The sequence below is a fragment of the Helianthus annuus genome, chromosome 14 (assembly GCF_002127325.2).
Source record: "Helianthus annuus cultivar XRQ/B chromosome 14, HanXRQr2.0-SUNRISE, whole genome shotgun sequence".
NCBI lineage: Eukaryota > Viridiplantae > Streptophyta > Magnoliopsida > Asterales > Asteraceae > Helianthus > Helianthus annuus.
The window spans coordinates 145,787,425-145,806,871 of NC_035446.2; the positions used below are offsets into that span (position 1 = coordinate 145,787,425).

General features: G+C 37.0%; 1 protein-coding gene across 1 annotated transcript; it reads left to right on the top strand.

Annotated features, from left to right (window-relative positions):
- The first annotated feature begins 1,125 nt into the window (after positions 1–1,125).
- On the top strand, positions 1,126–7,841 carry LOC110904217 (nucleobase-ascorbate transporter 12). The gene is made up of 10 exons (XM_022150044.2): positions 1,126–1,961; positions 2,185–2,282; positions 2,373–2,543; positions 4,135–4,235; positions 4,379–4,514; positions 5,194–5,244; positions 5,318–5,605; positions 5,692–5,926; positions 6,542–6,828; positions 7,374–7,841. Exons 1-10 carry the CDS (start codon positions 1,472–1,474, stop codon positions 7,593–7,595), a joined length of 2,079 nt encoding a protein of 692 aa, XP_022005736.1. The 5' UTR covers positions 1,126–1,471; the 3' UTR covers positions 7,596–7,841.
- Positions 7,842–19,447: the final 11,606 nt, after the last annotated feature.

Genomic DNA, 19,447 nt, shown 5'->3' on the forward strand with positions numbered 1-19,447 from the left:
AACTTGTATTATTTGTTACGAATTACTTTCAGGGGCGTACCCACCCTAAGCCAAGGGTGGGCGGGCGCACCCCATGAAAAAATATTTTTAAGTGTTATTTTTCGCCGAAAATCCTGACCACACCCCTTGGAATTTTTCATTCGCACCCCTTGAAAATTTTCAACCGCCCCACTTAGAAAAAATAATTATTAACCACTTATTCACTTAATTAATTAATCCAATCAAAGCCCAATATACAATCAATTTTTATTAACACAAGCCCAAACCCAAACCCAACCTAAAGAAATTTGAACTAAATAAAAAAACTCAAACTCATCCACCCATACCATTTCCAAATCCCGCCCCCAAAAAAAACTCCCAGCGACTTGACGCCACCGCTCACGACCTGGTGGCCTTTTTTTACCGGAAAAAACAAAATTTCGGTTGGACCGACCAATATTACGTCAGAATTCCAATATAAAACTAGTATGGTTTATTTATTTATTTTGTTTTATGTGATGATTAGGAGAAAATATAGATGTGTAAGAGTTTATTATTTTTTTTTGTTGTTTTAGACTTGTAGTTAAATGATTTTGTTTTTATGTATAGCTTTGTTTGTTTAAATGATTAGTTACAAGTAATCAACATTTAATATTAGGGCTTGAATGTTTAAAAATATAATTGAAAGTTATAAAAATTGTTTAGTGTTGTTTTATGAACTTATGGAGCAAATGATATGTGTTAGGAACAATGAGTAAGAATGTAATGAACTTATGGCGTGTTTAGTATCTTTAGATGATATTTTGGATATATTTCAAAAAAAAAAAAACCTGTAGGACACAATTTTAAATACGTTTGTAATTTGTAATATATGATGTTTAACGTGTTTTTGATGATTTATAAATTTTCGTCTGATGTTCTTTTGTCTTACATGATCCGACCCGACCCGACCCGCTATGAACTGATATTTTTATACAGCTAGGGGCCTAAAATCTTTGAAAATATTCCGCACACCCAGTACAAAATTCCTGAGTCCGCCACTGATTACTTTTGCAACAAATGACAAAAGAATCCAGTTTTTTCGTAACAATATAGAAACCACACATCGACCGTTTCATATCTGGCAGCAAAGAATTTCGAATATCCATATCCAAATAACGTGGGGAGACTGGAGAGTGTTAAAAATAGTCATTCGAATATTTAGGAATCCGTTGTCACCAAACACCAGATTTTTATTTCTAAAAGACCGGAGATTTTCGTGTCCATGAAACGCGCTTTTTGAGTTTTTCCCCTTCACTCTTCTTCTCTCTCTGTTTATATTTACAAGTCACACACTCAACTCTTACACACAAATCTTCATCTCTCTAACAATGTCGACAATCTGCTGTATTGTTTCTTAGTTCACTCTTCACTCCACTTGTTAACCTCTTTGTTTTTCTCTCAAAACCCTAACTCCAGATCTACACTACCATGAATTAACAAGTAAGCACCTATGGCGCAAAGCTCCGACCCGAACAACCGTCCCAAACCCGGCCCATTGCCTCCTGCTCCACATTCCAACGATCCACCTGCAATACCTCCTTCTTCCTGGGCCAAACGCACCGGTTTCCGCCCTAGGTTTTCTGGAGAAACCAATGCCACTGATTCCGGTCCAATTTCAAACCCTCCGGCCCCGAAACCTGCGGTGAACGGTATTGCGGCGCAACCGGCTAATGCGCAGGTGCAGGTGCAGGGACAGGGGGATAAGGATCAGGCAGTTAAGAAGAGGAGGGAGGGTGAGGGGCGGTTGCCGCGGAAGCCTGGGGTTAACCGACAGGCGAATAATGCGGTTGCCGAGGCGCCGGCTGCTCCAGCGGTGCAACCAAGCCGGAGAGGGGTTAGGAATGGGGATGTGGAGAATCCGGTGCCGCGAATGGTGAATGATGAGTTTGTGTCTCGTCAGGCGCATATGAAGTATGAGCTTAGAGATACTCCTGGTCTTGGTAATTGTTATGATGCTAATGTGTTACATGAATAGTTGTTGAATATTTTTATTTTCGATACATATTTGTTGTTAAAGCATCATAGGTTTATATAATTTCAAGGTTTTAACATGATTATTTGTTGCTAAATGTGTTGAGTTTCTACCGTTAACAGGGTCTAATTTCAGCGAATATACGTGTAAAGTGTAATTATGCTGATCTGATTTCTGTGTTTGGTTTTCAGTTCCAATTGGTTTCTATGGATTTCAGCACTATCTGTCGATGATGGGTTCGTTGATATTAATTCCGCTTGTGATTGTTCCGGCAATGGGGGGTGATCATGTAAGCGCTTAAATTTTTATGTCAGGTTATGTTATTAATGTAACTCTGTATCTACACTTGAATTCGTCTGATGAGGATTAGTGGGTGTAGGAGGATATGTCAATGGTGGTCTCCACTGTGCTTTTTGTTTCCGGAATTACTACACTCTTACAAGCAAATTTTGGGTCAAGGTTACCCCTCATTCAAGGTCCATCTTTTGTCTTTCTTGCTCCGGCACTTGCGATAATAAAATCACCCGAGTTCCTTGGATTGAATGGAAATGTAAGCTCTACCTCCTCATATGTACTTTTGTTATGTTATCCTATGCATAGTTGTCAATAGTGATCGCTATGGCGAATATCGCAGCATATAGGTCGAAGGTCGTTATAGGGTATGTAGCCATAAATAGCGGGATTGCAGTTTTTTATTATTTTTATTTTTTTAAATATAAGTAGTGATTAAATATAGTTATAAAATAGCTGGATTTTAGGTTTTTGTTAAATATACATGTAAAATAGCGTACGTACCAGGGTTTCTGATATAATATACATATAAAAATGTTGATTTTTTTTTTCTAGTGTATCTCTATTTATAAAATAGCGCCCGCTATTTATTGTTATGTAGCATATAGGCACCTTATCGCTGACTCGCTGTTTTTCCGCTATTTGCCATTGACAACTATGATCTTATCTAACAACATGATGGTATGCATAGACTGTTTTTTTCGGTAAATATTATGAAATTTTGTTCTTTTATTTCAATAAGGATCTGGTTATGTAAGCTGGAGAGGGTTCATGCATCATAGAACATGCCCATATATAACCATTCATGGGGACATAAAATAAGTTTTATGCTTTGTGTGTTCATGATTATATATATTTTTATTACTTTTGCTTTTATTCCTATTTAGGATTTGAACATGACAACTCTAAATAGGACCTTAATCTTATAAGGCACACTTATTCCAGAAAGCTTCTAGGGGTGAGGCTCTAGTTAGTATATGAAAGTGAAACACCAATTATATATCTGACATTATTTAACATATTTTACTGGTTGTCTGGTTGGTACCTACTAATTGACCTTTTATCCTTAAAGTTCTTATCGATAAAGACATTGATTAGTCTACACATACCTCAAAGTTGACAATTCACTTCACCATTTTTAGGTAAAAAGCACAAAAAGAAGTGTGTTCATGACATACATTTTTAATGGACTTTTGCTTATATTCCTATAAATGCTTCAAGAATGTCTACTTAGGACCTTAATCTTATAAGGCATGCCTTAGGCCAGAAAGTCCTCTAGGGGTGGGGCAATAGGTAGTCTATGAATACGAAACACCAGTTATATATTTAACATCATAACTATTAGTCTATTAACATATATTTAAGGTTTGGTACCAGCTAATTTTTTTTTTAATATCAAAATTCATATCCGGTAAGGCATTAATTTGTCTACACATACCTCAAAGTTGACAATTCAGTTCAACATTGTTAAGGAAATACACAAAAAGAAGGAAAGCATAACCAACAGAAGCTTAAAAGGAAAAGAAAGGTTAAGTTTGTATGCCATATTAGAAATGTCTTACCAGCATCATCATATAAATTATAATGACAAGTACAACTATTATGATGGTGTGCCTCTTATTTATCAACACTGTCAAATATAACGGGTCATTTCATGACGTAGTACAAACCATATATTGTTTATTAAGTGTCTATACTTTTGCAAGGCTCCTGCTTAAAGTGAACTATTAGAAAAAAATCATATCATTCTGCCGTCAGCGTCTCAGTTATATGTAAAAATCTCCTGCCATGAATATCATGGTTTGGTGAAATGGATAATAAAAAATTTGAACGCTCACTTGATACTACAGAATTTCAAGCATATAATGAAGGAGCTACAGGGGGCTATAATTATCGCATCAGCTTTTCAAGCATTACTTGGATACAGTGGACTAATGACACTGCTCTTGAGGTGCGTGTCACGTCTTTTTATAACCGTTTGTTCCTCTTAGGTTAACATATTCTCAAATCAATACCGTAGTAATCGTGATTCATATCTAGAAATCCACAACATGTGTTACAAAGCTAACTGCAACTTGTGTCATGCTCTTTCAGATTAATCAACCCAGTGGTTGTATCCCCAACCGTTGCTGCTGTAGGACTTTCATTTTACAGTTACGGTTTCCCACAAATGGGTGCATGTCTTGAAATCGGCATGGTCCAGATTCTATTGGTTATCATGTTTTCTCTAGTAAGTTCTATTTTTACCCTCGGTTTATCTTTTATGGGTCAAGTTATTCTACAAAGGCTTCTAATTGTAAGAAGTGTAAGAAGGATTTATAGAGTGACAAGTGTCCAATAACCTAAAACTAAACCCACTACATCACCACCAAAAACCTAAACACCCACCCCCACCCCACCACCACCCAAAAACCTAACCCCCCCCCCCCCCCACCAAAAAACCTAAACCCCCCCACACCCCCCACCCCCCAAAAACCTAAAAAAAACCTAACCCCCCCCCCCCCCACACACACACACACACACACACACACACACACACCCCCCCAAAAACCTAAAAAAAACTAAACACCCACCCCCACCCCCTCGGCAAAAAAAAAGAATTTTTTTTTTTTTTTTAGGGTGGGTGATGTGGGGGGGGGGTGGTGGGGGGGGGGTGGTGGGGGGGGGGTTTAGGTTTTTGGTGGTGGTGGATGTTTAAGGGGTTTTTTTTTTTTTTTTTTTTTTTTTTTTGTAGTGGGGTTTTTTTGTGTAGTGGGTTTTTTTAGGTTATTGGACACTTGTCACTCTATAAATCCTTCTTACACTTCTTACAATTAGGATCCTTTGTATTTGATCCTAATCCTATCTTTTATATCTACTTGATTGTATCATCGATTGGAATTTAAATAAATGTTACAATCATCTTTCAGTACCTCCGCAAGATATCCCTCTTGGGCCACCGCATATTTCTAATCTATGCTGTAAGTAAACATAATATTTTTTTAATTTCAACGTCCTAATATACAATTATATATGTCTAATGTATGTTTTCAGGTACCACTGGGTCTTGCAATTACATGGGCTATGTCTTTCCTTTTGACTGAAGCCGGGGCCTACAAGTACGATGGCTGCGATGTAAATATACCAACTTCAAATATGATATCGGATCACTGTAGAAAACACGTGGCCAGGATGAAAACTTGTAGAGCCGATGCTTCTCATGCGTTAAACTCGTCCCCTTGGTTTAGATTTCCATACCCATTACAATGGGGCATTCCCGTTTTTAACTGGAAAATGGCTGTTGTAATGTGCGTGGTGTCTGTTATCTCTTCAGTTGACTCAGTGAGTTGCAAGATTCCTTTACCTTACCTGATAAGTAACAGTTGGTGGTTGGTGAATTTATGAAAATGTGTTTTTTAATTATACAGGTCGGGTCATACCACGCATCGTCTTTATTGGTGGCATCTAGGCCTCCTACGCCAGGTGTTGTGAGCCGTGGGATCGGGCTTGAAGGTCTTTGTAGCGTCTTGGCTGGCTTGTGGGGCACTGGGACCGGTTCAACGTCTCTGACGGAAAACGTGCACACAATTGCCGTCACGAAAATGGGGAGTCGCACAGCCGTTGAGTTGGGAGCTTTTATTTTGATCATATTATCCCTAGTAGGTATGTCTTTCTTGATTCGGACTTTCAATCTCTATAGTTTCTAAAAAAATGTTTAATATTTGATAGAGTAAAATGTCATTTTTGTCCCTGAGATTTGGCTAGTTTTGCGACTTTCATCCAAAGGTTTGTTTTTCCGCATCTGGATCCAAAAGGCCTGAAATCTTGCCATTTTCATTCGGCTCGTTAACTCCATCCATTTTTCTCCGTTAAGTCAGGGGTATTTATGTCACAAGACTGGCCAAACCTCAGGGACGAAAATGGCATTTTACTATATTTAATATTAACATGATATCATAATTTTAGGGAAAATTTTGTAAGTTCGGTTTTGTTTATGCCAGTTTCCGCCAAAAAACTTGCCACAATATTATAAAATGAAAAACAAATGCCCTTAAGAATCCATTATATGTTATTTTGAAAGTATGTGACAACTTGTTGCTGTAACAGCCCTAGTTTTTACTGTACAAGCTAATTTTTTTAACCTATAACATGTCGCCTTATCAAGAGTAATAAAAATCTCTTTGAATTATTTAGGGCATTTTTAGTATATGATATCCTTTAACCAAAAAGAAAGCAACAGTTCAATTCATTATTGTTTGGTTCTTCATGCACTGACAGGTAAAGTAGGAGGGTTTATTGCGTCAATACCTCAAGTAATGGTTGCGGGATTGCTGTGCATTATGTGGGCCATGCTGGTAGCATTGGGCTTATCAAATTTGCGTTACAGTGAGGCCGGAAGCTCGCGGAACATAATCATCATCGGGCTTTCTTTGTTTTTATCGCTATCGGTTCCAGCCTATTTTCAGCAATACGGTCTCTCCCCAAATTCCAACTCACCTGTTCCTACTTACTTTCAGCCTTACATTGTTGCTTCTCACGGTCCCTTCCGTTCACAATATCGAGGGGTATGCTATCTACTTTAGAGTAAAATGCTGAGGTTTGGCCAGTTTTGCGTCTTTTGTCCAAAGGTTTGTTTTTCCGCATCTGGATCCAAAAGGTTTGAAATCTTGCCATTTTCATCCTGCTCGTTAACTCCATCCATTTTTCTCTATTAAGTCAGGGTTATTTTTGTCTTTTTTGTCAACTTAAAGGGCAATTCGGTCTTTTTCACTTTATGTACAAGTGTTCAGCATAGTGCACAAGTATTCAAAAGACCAAATTGCCTTTGAAGTTAACAAAAAAGACGAAAATATCCCTGACTTAACGGAGAAAAATGGATGGAGTTAACGGGCAGGGTGAAAATGGCAAGATCAAAAACCTTTTGGATCCAGATGCGAAAAAACAAACCTTTGGACGAAAGTCACAAAACTGGCCAAACCTCAAGGACGAAAATGCCATTTTAGTATTTTACTCTCTACTTTAATATAATATAATTTATCATGAGATTTGATCAGTTATTGACATTCAGGCCCTTTGTTATACTCATGAAGCTGTTGTTTTATGGTTACAGGTGAATTATGTGATGAACACATTGTTGTCGTTCCACATGGTGATAGCATTCATAGTAGCTGTAGTTTTGGACAACACGGTACCGGGGAGTAAGCAAGAACGAGGGGTGTATGTCTGGTCTGAACCAGATGCGGCTCGAAGGGAACCGGCTGTTGTTAAAGACTACGGGTTACCGTTTAGAGTTGGAAAAATGTTCAAATGGGTTAGATGGGTTGGGCTCTAGAGACGAACCATGAAAGTTTTTGCCACGGAAAGGAAAAGGTTGTTTGTGAGCCATAGGATGAAACACGCGATGCAACTGTGAAGATTGAAGAAATACGTGGATTTTGTTTGTACATTGGAGAGGATCGGTGTTGTAATGTTAAAACCGTTGTCGGGGGGTTTTGTATGTAGCTTGTAATTGGAAATTTCTTGGTTTTATCGAGTCACATCTATTTTATTTTTTTATTTAAAAACTGTGGTTTGTTTTTGTGTTGTGTATAATAAGTTAATAACATCACCATGGGACAACCTATGTATTTTCATTCGTTGTCTACACATGCTAAGGACCATAACGATGCACGGCTGGTGAAAGTGCACAACGGCCACCACATAGTTTGTCATCTACAATGCATCTAAACTGTCAAAGCCAATAGTTAATACCAAACTTCTAAGCGACAAAAAACCATCCATAGCTCGACCGCTCCCACTTGGGCCATCTCATGTGACACCAATTCAAACAATGCTTGGACTTGGTTGTTGGTCATGAACATGTTTATCGAATAATCCTCGGTATCTATCTTCTGTACAGAGATACCCTTAATCGGTTTCTTGTACCATATATGTAACAATAAGGTGTAGGTTCAAAGCTAAAGTTGAAGACAAAACTCTAAAGCAATGAGTGGAATCAACGCTCCAATTACAAGAAACCCAACATGAATCTCGTACCCACCTAAGATATTGACATAAGCAAAGTCAAACAAGAAAGGATCGGTCTTGTGTGCCAAAAGTACATAAGAAGATACCATGCATGAAAGACGTATCCAAAGTACACAAGAAGATTCAAGCTTTTATAACCCAAAAAACCCCCTCTCCCTCTCTCTCTTTCTCGCCGCCCGGAATTCGTAAAGTGTGCTTGACGATGTATACTTGAATCTATATAGTGTGTGGGGTTTAATCGATCGGTTCATTGGAGCCATCTAGATCTAACCGTTCACCCTATCTAGATTCATGTGTTATCCATTCGCCGCTTTGGTTTCTTGGGGTTTTCTCAATGGCTTCGCAGAATGACAGGGAGGGGGACTATGACAATGGAGGTCCGTGGTCAAATGTGCAGTACCGGAAAAACCGTAAAAGCAGAGGTGATGGTATTGAATGGACGTTTCTAGTGCAGAACATCTCGGACCGAGTAACAAGGAATGTATTATGGCAGACTTTTCAACCGTTTGGTTTCATCTCCGATGTGTATGTGGCTCAGAAGCGGGATGCAAGAGGTAGATGTTTTGGCTTCGTCCGATATGTGGGTGTAGAAGATATGAAGGAGACATTAGTGAAACTGAATATGATTAAGATGTTTGACATGAAAGTAATAGTTTCCTGACCAAGTATGATAAAGATCACAAGAGGTTTAATTATGCACCGGATTCTTTGGGACGAATGTTGGTTCAGTTCTGTTCTAAACATAATGGAAAACATGAAAACATACCTTTGATTGCATCAGTACAGGCCAGCAGAGAATCCAGATGTAGATGCAGCAATAGTGTTTGACATAGTTGTCAGTTTGGTCTGGTTCCTCCTTAGGGTGCAATCTAATGATGGTGGCTAAGAAAACCGAAAAGGGTATCGGCTGTAGGAGAGAGAGGTCGAACATTATGATGTTATGGCTAATAGGGTGTCTGATTGTGTAACTGAGTAACCCCTTAACCTCCACATAAGTCTCCTTATATAAGCACCCAGGAGGAAACCCTAATTAGTTAATAAGGGTAATATGGTCCATCAACAATTACCAACTAATTATTTAATAGGTTATTATATATTTTGATCTCTATAATGTAAATGATTATGATGGCTATAGATTAAATATCAAATAAATATATTTAATCTTACATTCTCCCACTTAGCCGAGTAATCATTTACTATGAGTATTAGATAAGCCTGATCAGGAGTTAACACTCATTTTAGCCTTAAACAAGTACTATAGCAGAAAAATACAGCCGTTGAATCATTATGCGACTCAGGACCCCCATTAATCATACTATAGCCTTAATTTAAAACCTAATCGTTATGATCAAAATACACGTAAGCCCTTTGTTTGATTTGTAACTATATTTGTCTATATGCCATTATGCTAGCTTGACATATTCTTAGAGACATACAAAATCAAACCGATGAGGAAAAATTAACTAATACTTAGGCATTCATAGTACGATATGCAATTGCGCATGGCCATTAATTAATACCCGTCTATGAGCTCTCTTAATAAGACTTATGGGTAATAGCCCTTTAGTTATAAGATCCTTAAGCATATCATGAATGTATTCGATACAAAACTTAGTTTCCTCAATTCGTTCATAAACGAATAATTAATTGCGTATCGAAACTCAATGCAGTACCTCTTGAACTGTTACTGTTCAAGGAGTTATGGTAGCTGACTTTATCACACTAATTCTTCAAAACATTAATTATATGGAGTTACTAAACTTATGAGTCCACTGATAAATTTCCAACAACATTTAGTGACTATGTTATGTTGTTATAACTTAGGTTGTTAATATCAGTGCATTATGACTCCTCCATAAAATAGGTTTTGTCTGCTGACATAAAGATATACCCGAAATTACATTTTATCAACTTTGAATATCTCAAAGGTAGAGTAATAAACCGGTTTAAATTCTCACTTCCTCTTTAAATTGTAGTCTCTCGTTTCTTTTAAGATATTGTAATACTCCATTAGATGCTACACATTAATCTAGACATATCTAGTGTGTTGCAATGTGAGTAATATCTAAACGAGTATAGACTTAAACTTACATAAGGCTTCCAATTAATGAAGCATAAGGAAATAATCTCATTTATCCTATTATCCTCTAAAGGAGAGCAGTATTTTGTTACATATGTAAGGACCCATTTAACGTTAAACTTATGGAACGAAACTATTGTCCCATTGGGTCTATCTCGGTACGTTATGATATCTATTACATAGGAGACATCTCTGAGATCTATTATATCAAAGTTTGTGTTAACAATGCTTTGACTTATGTAACATATACTTGTCAAAAGAATATCATCTATATAGACAAGTTTATCTTAGTTACTCCCACTCATTTTGAGGTAGGTTCATTACTCCACTTGATTCTTGATGAAAATAATTACGTTAGCTTTTCATCACATTATGATGTTTGCATTAACCCATACATGGATATTATTGGCTTACAAATAAAGTGTTCTTTAACCTTCAGTTTGAAACTTTAGGTTGTTATCTAATGAACATGTAAATGTGTCAACCATTTATTAGGGAAAATCGTTTTAATGTTCATCTAATGTAGCTTAAAACTATTATAAGCTACTAGAACAGTGATGATCCTCAAAGAAATCTTTTGTTAGATATGTAATAAAGATTCTTTAATAATTTATCTCTTCCTGAGTACAACCTTTGACAACCAATCATGCCTCTTTGTGTCTTAACGCTTATATTAGGATTTGATTTAGTTATGAACACTCTTAGGTAATTCAATCAAATCCCAAACGTTACACGAACACATAAAATCAGTTTTACTAGAAAACAGTTTTATTTCATTCAGAGGATTGATTGACACTGATGGCTTGATTTTAAGAGATAGGATCATTAAACATTTCCAAAATCCATTTCAACTTCATTAGGGAGGGTATGTAATCATCAAAGTTAGTAGGCTTTTAAACCTAGATGACCCCCTGAGTTGATTATTGGGTTCATTAGAAGTTTTAGTTTTATGGATTAACTCTTGGTTAGGTTGCTATCATTTCATTCTAAGTTTGTAAGGGTTGGTGCAGTATGATATACAAGAGGTGTAATCGGAGTTAAATTCGGAGTGAAATTTAATAACACTCTTCCCCCCGCCTCTTGTATTCCTTGCAAATCATGATAAGGACTTTGACTGCTCCTACTGACCTTAGAAATCTTTAGGAACTCAGCATGCGTAGGGTCAATGTGTAACGACCAACAAATTCTAATAGAGAAAACAAATTATGACGTTAGTCGTTGTGATTTCTCTTGTTGAGGATTATGTTAGTTTAGGTAAGAAATCTAAGTGTGCCCACAATTAAGCAACAATGAAACTTTTGTAAAAGTAGCATTAGATTTAAGGAGATAAGGTTTGATAGAACAGTGTCATGATGGAGCGGTGTCTTGTACAAGAGGTGCAAATTTAGGTAAGGTAAAATTTTCACTCCCCACCTCTTGCAACTATTGCAAGTTATTATTAAAACACTTAATGCTCCCACTGATCTTTAATATCTCTAGAATGCTACAAGAGAAGTTTCAATGAGCTACGTGACGTGGGAACCTATCACATATACGTTAGACTTTATTTGATTTCCTTAATGTCCAGATACCATAAGAAACTTTAGGGACATATTTAATAGAAATCTTATTAAGTATATATATGAATAGATTTCTTCTAATACCGTGGGCCATATGTGACAAAATTTAGATACAAGTTGATAGTCTTTCAAATGATAAATGAATTATGTCTAAATATTCCATTTGGAATAAGTTCCACGAATGTCAATGAATGACTTATGATGGACCCATGCTTATTCCTTAAGCCAAGTCATATTTTAGGGCTTTAACGTCATGATTTAAAATCACTTAAAATGAGATTAGATGAAAAAATCATCCTCATTAACCATGTTATGATTTCTCATGAATTTTGGTTCTAATGGATGAAATTTATAAGTCTCATTTTCCTTTTGTCAAATTTTCATATGCATGATGACAAAAGTTGTGAAAAGTAAGGTATCATCTAGTTTCATCTTAGTAGTGTTTCTATCCAGATATTTAGAACAAATAAAATGAGAGTTTACGGTAAGTGTGACTTTATGTTGACTATGCAAACCTCACAATCTTCATATCTTTGCTTAATTATGATACTATATTCTGATTAATCAGAATATATAAGGTATCGAAAAGCGTTGTTTGAAGACTGCTTATTATGGCTCTTATAGCCTTAACATTTAATTTTTGTCACTAACTCTCGTGTTAGTTATTTGTCGAGTTCTGGTAAGGAAACGTATGGAACTAGAGTCAACTAATCATGTGTTAATTGGAATATTAAAATTATCAGACTTAAATATCATTAGTAAGTTACTATCTAATTAATTTATCCAACTGTTCTTTAGAATAATGGATAGTCTCGTTGCTTATGCCTAGTCTAATGACATAACTATGCAGTGAGATTTTCCCTTGAAGAACCTTAACGTTGGGATTAGCACTTGTAATTTGTCTATGGACCTTAGAACAATCCTCTTTTAAAGTTTTAGTGGTTGTAAGGTGAATAACATCTTATTTTCCAGTTTCGAACATTTATTTCTATGTACATATGTTGCTTATCAACACACTCGTTATACTTTGGTACTTTTGAGTGTTATAGCTGATTTATAATGCATCAAATTGTACAAATGAAAACTTAGTATGTAATGTACTGGAAAATGTACTTATTTCCATGTGTAAGCCCTTAACTTTATGGGTCATGGTATTGTACATTATAATATATTCACATATACCACTTAACCTTATAATCTGTAATTTTAAATGAAGACATGCACCTTAGGAGTTCTTGTGATTATTCCACAATTATAGATTAGTCTTAGGAAAGACTTAATCTGGAATAACCTTTTAGTGATAGCACTTATTCTTGATTATCATAAGAGACATCATATTCGATTTATCCTAATCATCATGCTCTACTTTTCTTCTGTAGTGCTTTATCAGAAGAGAGCAATAGAATTATCGTGTCTTAAGAGATAATCAAGGATTTAATTTTAAGAGCTAATTCTTATAGAAACTTTAAGCAAAACATATTAGATTTAGGAATTAGAGTGGATGAGATATAGATTTATAGAAGAAAAATTATAGTGAGAAAAAATTATGGGTACTAAGAATAAGGCAGACAAAATGATCACAAAAAAAAATTAATTGAGGATCATTAATATAAGGATCATTATGTGAAGAGGTTGTGATATGTCTATTACTAACATCAAAATAATAGACTACTTAAAGTTCTACTTAAACGAAGACAAAACAGCTTTGGCCAGAAGTGTAATCATTTAAGCATGTGTGCAAAGTGGTTGTAACAAATCAGCTTTGGCCAGAAATTGAGACAATCACTTTAGTTATGCACTTGTTAAGTATGCCATCTATGAAGGAATTAAATCAGCTTTGGCCAGATATTAAGACATTCATGTTTATGATGCACACTTAACATAGCTTTCGTAATACTTGAACAATAAGTAGATGTATCAAGTCAGCTTTGGCCAGAAATGATATATCAAAAACTCATTCAAGTTAAGCCATTTTGGTTTTGTAAAACATTATTTGATCCTCATTAATTAACTAATTAATTACAAAAACCAATCATTTAATAGCAAACCACCCGTTAGTTAGTTCATATTAAACAGCCTAAAATAATGAGGTTTCGAGTCAAGTCTCGACTGAGTTATGAGATCTCGAGTCAGTTATGAGGTCTCGAGTCGTAATCTTGTTGTCTCGAGTCGAAACCATGGTCTCGACTACTATATCTTATGAGATCTCGAGTCATGATGAGGTCTCGAGTCGCAACCACGGTCTCGAGTCGTAATCATGGTCTCGACTACTGTGTTTTATGAAATCTCGAGTGCTTGATGAGATTTCGAGTCGCAACCATGGTCTCGAGTTGTGACCTTTATGGTCTCGAGTCGCAACCTTATGGTCTCGTGTTATGACCTTATGGTCTCGAGTCGAGACCTTTGTCTCGAGTTGTACAAATTTAAGCCCTTAGTCGAAACCTCAGTGGTCTCGAGTCGAGACCCTGTGGTCTCGAGTCGAAATCGTTGTCTCGAGTTATGAAGATTTGAGAACACTTATGATTTCGAGTAGAGACCTTATGGTCTCGAGTCGAGATCTTGGTCTCGGCTCGTTAAAGGGATCTCGAAACTTCCTGTTACAGCTGTTAGTGATAATAACTGAAAAATCGAATTCTAAGGGATTTTGAGATATGTTTTCCTGTTTTAATGATGATCTAATTTTGTCAAAATATTTCGAAAATTTTATCTGATTATCAATTAACAGTTTTCGAATAAACTTAGATGATAAAATTGGATCAAAACAGGAAAAACACTCAATAATCCTAATTACATTCCAAAACATAAAGGAATTTTCGAATTTTCTAAGAACACATGATGAACCCTAAAAAAATAAAATAATAATTCTGGAACCCGAAATCTGAAAATTAAGGCTTCTAAACAGATTTCGGACATGAACTTTAACCATATTGGTCTCGAGTAATGTAATAAACTAATTAAATTTCCGAAACAGTGATATCGATGACTTCATGAGGGACTCGAAACCATGCTGATTGATTATATTAGGCTTTTTAAAATTTCTGTTTTCCAGATTTCAATCCCAGAATTAATGGATACGAAAAACAGAACTGACTAATCAACATATGCTCTGATACCACATGTTGGTTCAGTTCTGTTCTAAACATAATGGAAAACATGAAAACATACCTTTGATTGCATCAGTACAGGCCAGCAGAGAATCCAGATGTAGATGCAGCAATAGTGTTTGACATAGTTGTCAGTTTGGTCTGGTTCCTCCTTAGGGTGCAATCTAATGATGGTGGCTAAGAAAACCGAAAAGGGTATCGGCTGTAGGAGAGAGAGGTCGAACATTATGATGTTATGGCTAATAGGGTGTCTGATTGTGTAACTGAGTAACCCCTTAACCTCCACATAAGTCTCCTTATATAAGCACCCAGGAGGAAACCCTAATTAGTTAATAAGGGTAATATGGTCCATCAACAATTACCAACTAATTATTTAATAGGTTATTATATATTTTGATCTCTATAATGTAAATGATTATGATGGCTATAGATTAAATATCAAATAAATATATTTAATCTTACAACGAACTGTATGGAGACCTAAGGGTAATTACCAGGATAACAACAAGCATACTGAAGGTCAGGGCCGGCTATACCCATGTGCAGAATGGGCCTGTGCACAGGGCCCAAACCAGCATGGGGCCCAAAAAAAATGAAAATTCTCTGTTATGTTGAAACAGGCCCAATACAAGATATCAATTTCACATGTAATGAATTGATAGGCCCAATACAAAATTCTCTATATATGTTGACATAGGCCCAGGCGGTTGCAAACTTGCAATGAATTGAATTTTGAAATAGGCCCAATTACAAACAATAAGGGCCAGTAATCTGTGATCTGATATGAGGGACGAGGGAAAGTGGGAACTGGGAAACAAAAAGACGCACGCACAGCACAGGAGACAAAAGGTCGACTCTCAATTCTCAGTCAGGATTTCAGTTTTTGTTCCTAATATCAAGTGATTCGGATTTCAGAATCGGAGGTATATCAGTCGCAATTATAATCAGACATTCAGGCTTTCGAAATCGGTCATCGGAGGTATGTTAATACCAGTTGCTGATTGCCTGATTTCATATGTTTTTTGTCTTTTTGATTTCGTTTTTGATTGAATCAATGAATGTCTTTTTCTTTTTGATTTCATATGAATGTTTTTATTGAATGAATGCCTTTTTGATTGAAATATTGAATGAATGTTATTTGTTAATATTGAATGAATGTATATTTTTTTGTTAACTGATGTCTTGTAATGTGATTGAAATATTGAATGAATGTTTTTTTTTGCTAAACGGGTTGGCGACAATTTCTATTGAACGTGAAATATTAGATACTATGGATTACAAGGAGTTGATCGAGAGCTTTGCTTCAAAAAACGCTAGAAGAACCACACTTTTCGGTCAGCAAGTAGGTTCGATAACTTGATATTTTTGCTACACTATTTTTGTTAACAATTATCATAGTATTATGGGTTATTTGATTGAATGATTGATGAGTTTATATTATATGAAGATTTGCGAATAGGGCCCAAATTTTTTATCTCGAACAGGGCCAAATTTTTTTTGTTATTTTTGGAGACGGCCCTGCTGAAGGTGTTAGCAATAGTGGGCAGACTCAAACGGAGCAACACCTATCTGATAACGGTCCGTCTGGTCCGTCATTTGTTCAAGAGGGGAGGTCCTATGCTGACTTGCTAAGAGGAAATAAGGAAGTGCATGACCATGGTGCAAAGGTAGTTACCGTGGAGGGGAAAGGCTCATTATAGTCTCTTCATTGTATTGGCAGGTCAATCATTGGGTGTACCAAGGTTGTCATGTCCATTAGCAAAATTAGACTGACATTGGAAGAAGAAGGTTTAATTGATGTTGGTCTGTCGTATGTTGGTGGGGTGACTTTTATGTTAACTTTTAAGGATAAGGTGTCAGCTACTGGTTGCATGGATTCACATTCTGCTTTCTTTCAAAATACCTTTTCAAAGTTTTACCTTTGGAACGGTGAGGACATCCCGTTTAGCCGGATTGTAACGCTTAATATCTCGGGTGTGCCTTTTATCATTCGGGATAACACATTGTTCGACAGGATTGGTGGATTATTTGGAAACGTGCTTCAACAGTCGTCCTTTTCATGGCAAAATGAGGATAACTCGTCCGGTTCTGTCATAGTTTTAACCACTCAAAAATCCAGAATTTAGGAAGCTATGGTGATTAAGTGGAATGATAAAAGTATTATCGTTTGGGCTTCGGAGTCCATTGGACTGTGTATGCAAAACTTGGACAATGATACTGTGATGGACAATAGCGAATTTGAGTTAGACAGGAATTCGGATTCAGATGAAGACCTGGAAGATGTGGAGGATTATGAGGAGGGCGAAATCCGGCCAAATATGTCTTCTGATGGGAATGCACAGGTTGTTGATCAGAATCCGGCGACAGAGGTGGAGGTTGAATCTCCGAACGGTGCTGCTGGAGCATTTCCGGTGGGAAATGAAACATCTCCGGTAGGTAAAGGGTCACCGGTAACTCAAGAGGCTCCTAATGTTAATGTTGGCATGGGAAACCAGGAAGTGCATGGGGATGTGAATTTGTCGGCACGTGTGAATTGCAATTACGAGGTGGATACGGATAGGTTGAATAATTCAAACTCAAAAGATGAAAGGAGTAATGGGCCCAAGGTTCTAGGGCCTGATGAGGTGTACAGGCAGCCCAATGTATCCTATGGTGATGATGGCCCAACACCGATAATTAATTTGGGCAAAAGGAACAGAGCTGAACGTAGCCCACCCTCGCTGGGCTCAATTCAAGGGCCCACACAAAGAATTTTTGGTCATCCTAACATGATGAATTCGGTGTCTTTGGATCTTAATACCCCTGTGGGGGATTTCTCTGGAAATGTAGAGAATAACCTAGATAATCTAGATGTCAACGCTGATGGCCCTGACAATCGTGTGCCTATTGGTAAAGTAGATGCCGCAGATCAGAGTCTTGGTGATGCTGAAGTCTAGGTAAATTCTAGTCCTCAGCGTTTCTTAAGGGAGGAAATTGAAGCTACTGTGCGTGTCGGCTCCTTAATAGGTATCAATCTTAATGGTTTCTTATCGGATACTGAGAAACTTATTGTGGAAGAGGGTGTTGCAAATAGTTCCCGATGAATTGCTTATCTATGAACTTAAGGGGGGTACGGAATAATCGGAAGTCAGATTGGATCAGAGGGCTAAAAACTAGTTATGGGATTCATTTTCTTGCAATTCAGGAAACAAAATTACAAGAGTCTGCGTCTTTTATGTTCAATCAGTACTGGGGCCGAGCTGAATACAAGGTTGCTGTGGTAGATTCGCAAGGAAGATCAGGGGGTCTTGCATGTCTTTGTTGCCCTGCGGTGTTCAGGTGTGTTGATATTTACCATGATAGAAATTTTATTATTGTCTCGGGTTTTTTGGTTCAATCAGGGTGTAGAATGAATTTGGTAAACGTTTATGCTCCTAATGAGGCGCTCAGTAGGCGAGTTATTTGGTCGGAGATTATGGGTTTTAGGAACTCATTGCAGGGGTTACGGGTCATGATGGGTGATTTTAATGATGTGCGGGATGCAAGTGAGCGTATGAACTCTGAATTTGTTGAAGCTAATGCCGAGGCCTTCAATCACTTTATCCTCTCAGTTGGTCTAGTGGAATATAATATGGGTGGTGGAAATTTCACTTATATTTCAGATAATGGTAAAAAGCTAAGTAAACTGGATCGGTTTCTAGTGTGCTTAGGCTTTAAGGAGAGATGGCCAAATGCAACAGTGGTTGCGTTGGCTAGGGAAGCTTCCGATCATCGGCCTATTGTTCTATCCACAATTCAGTCGGATTTTGGCCATGTTCCGTTTAGATTTTTTAATTCGTGGTTCGAGTATTCTGGGTTTCTTGATTATGTTTACAAAAGTGTGGAGTGTTTAATTTCTCGGGGCCGGAAGACCTTGCTTTTGCAATCAAATTACGATGATTAAAAAATAATATTAAAACATGGTTGAAAGTGGAGAAGGATAGTAGGGATGGGATCTATGGTGGGAAAAAGAGGAGGTTGGCATACATTGAAAATCTGGCGGAGGAAAGAATGCCAGCGGAAGATGAATTGGCCGAAAGAGCGGAATGTCGTAACTATGTGGCAGAATTTGATAGGATTAAACAGTTGGATTTACGGCAAAAATCCAGGTCTAAATGGGCTATTGAAGGGGATGAAAATTCTGGTTTTTTTCATCATATCATTACTTCCAATATAAGTACAAATAGATTGAGTGGGTTGATGATAGATGGTGTGTGGATTACGAATCCTTTATCCATTAAAGAGTCGTTGTATGAGTTCTTTCAACATCAGTTTTCGGAGCCAATGCTAAATAGGCCGGAGATGATTTGCCCTGGTATTGCTACTATTTCGGACTCTGAGGCAATTATGTTGGAAAATCCATTCACAGTGGAGGAAATTAAAGCAGCTGTATGGG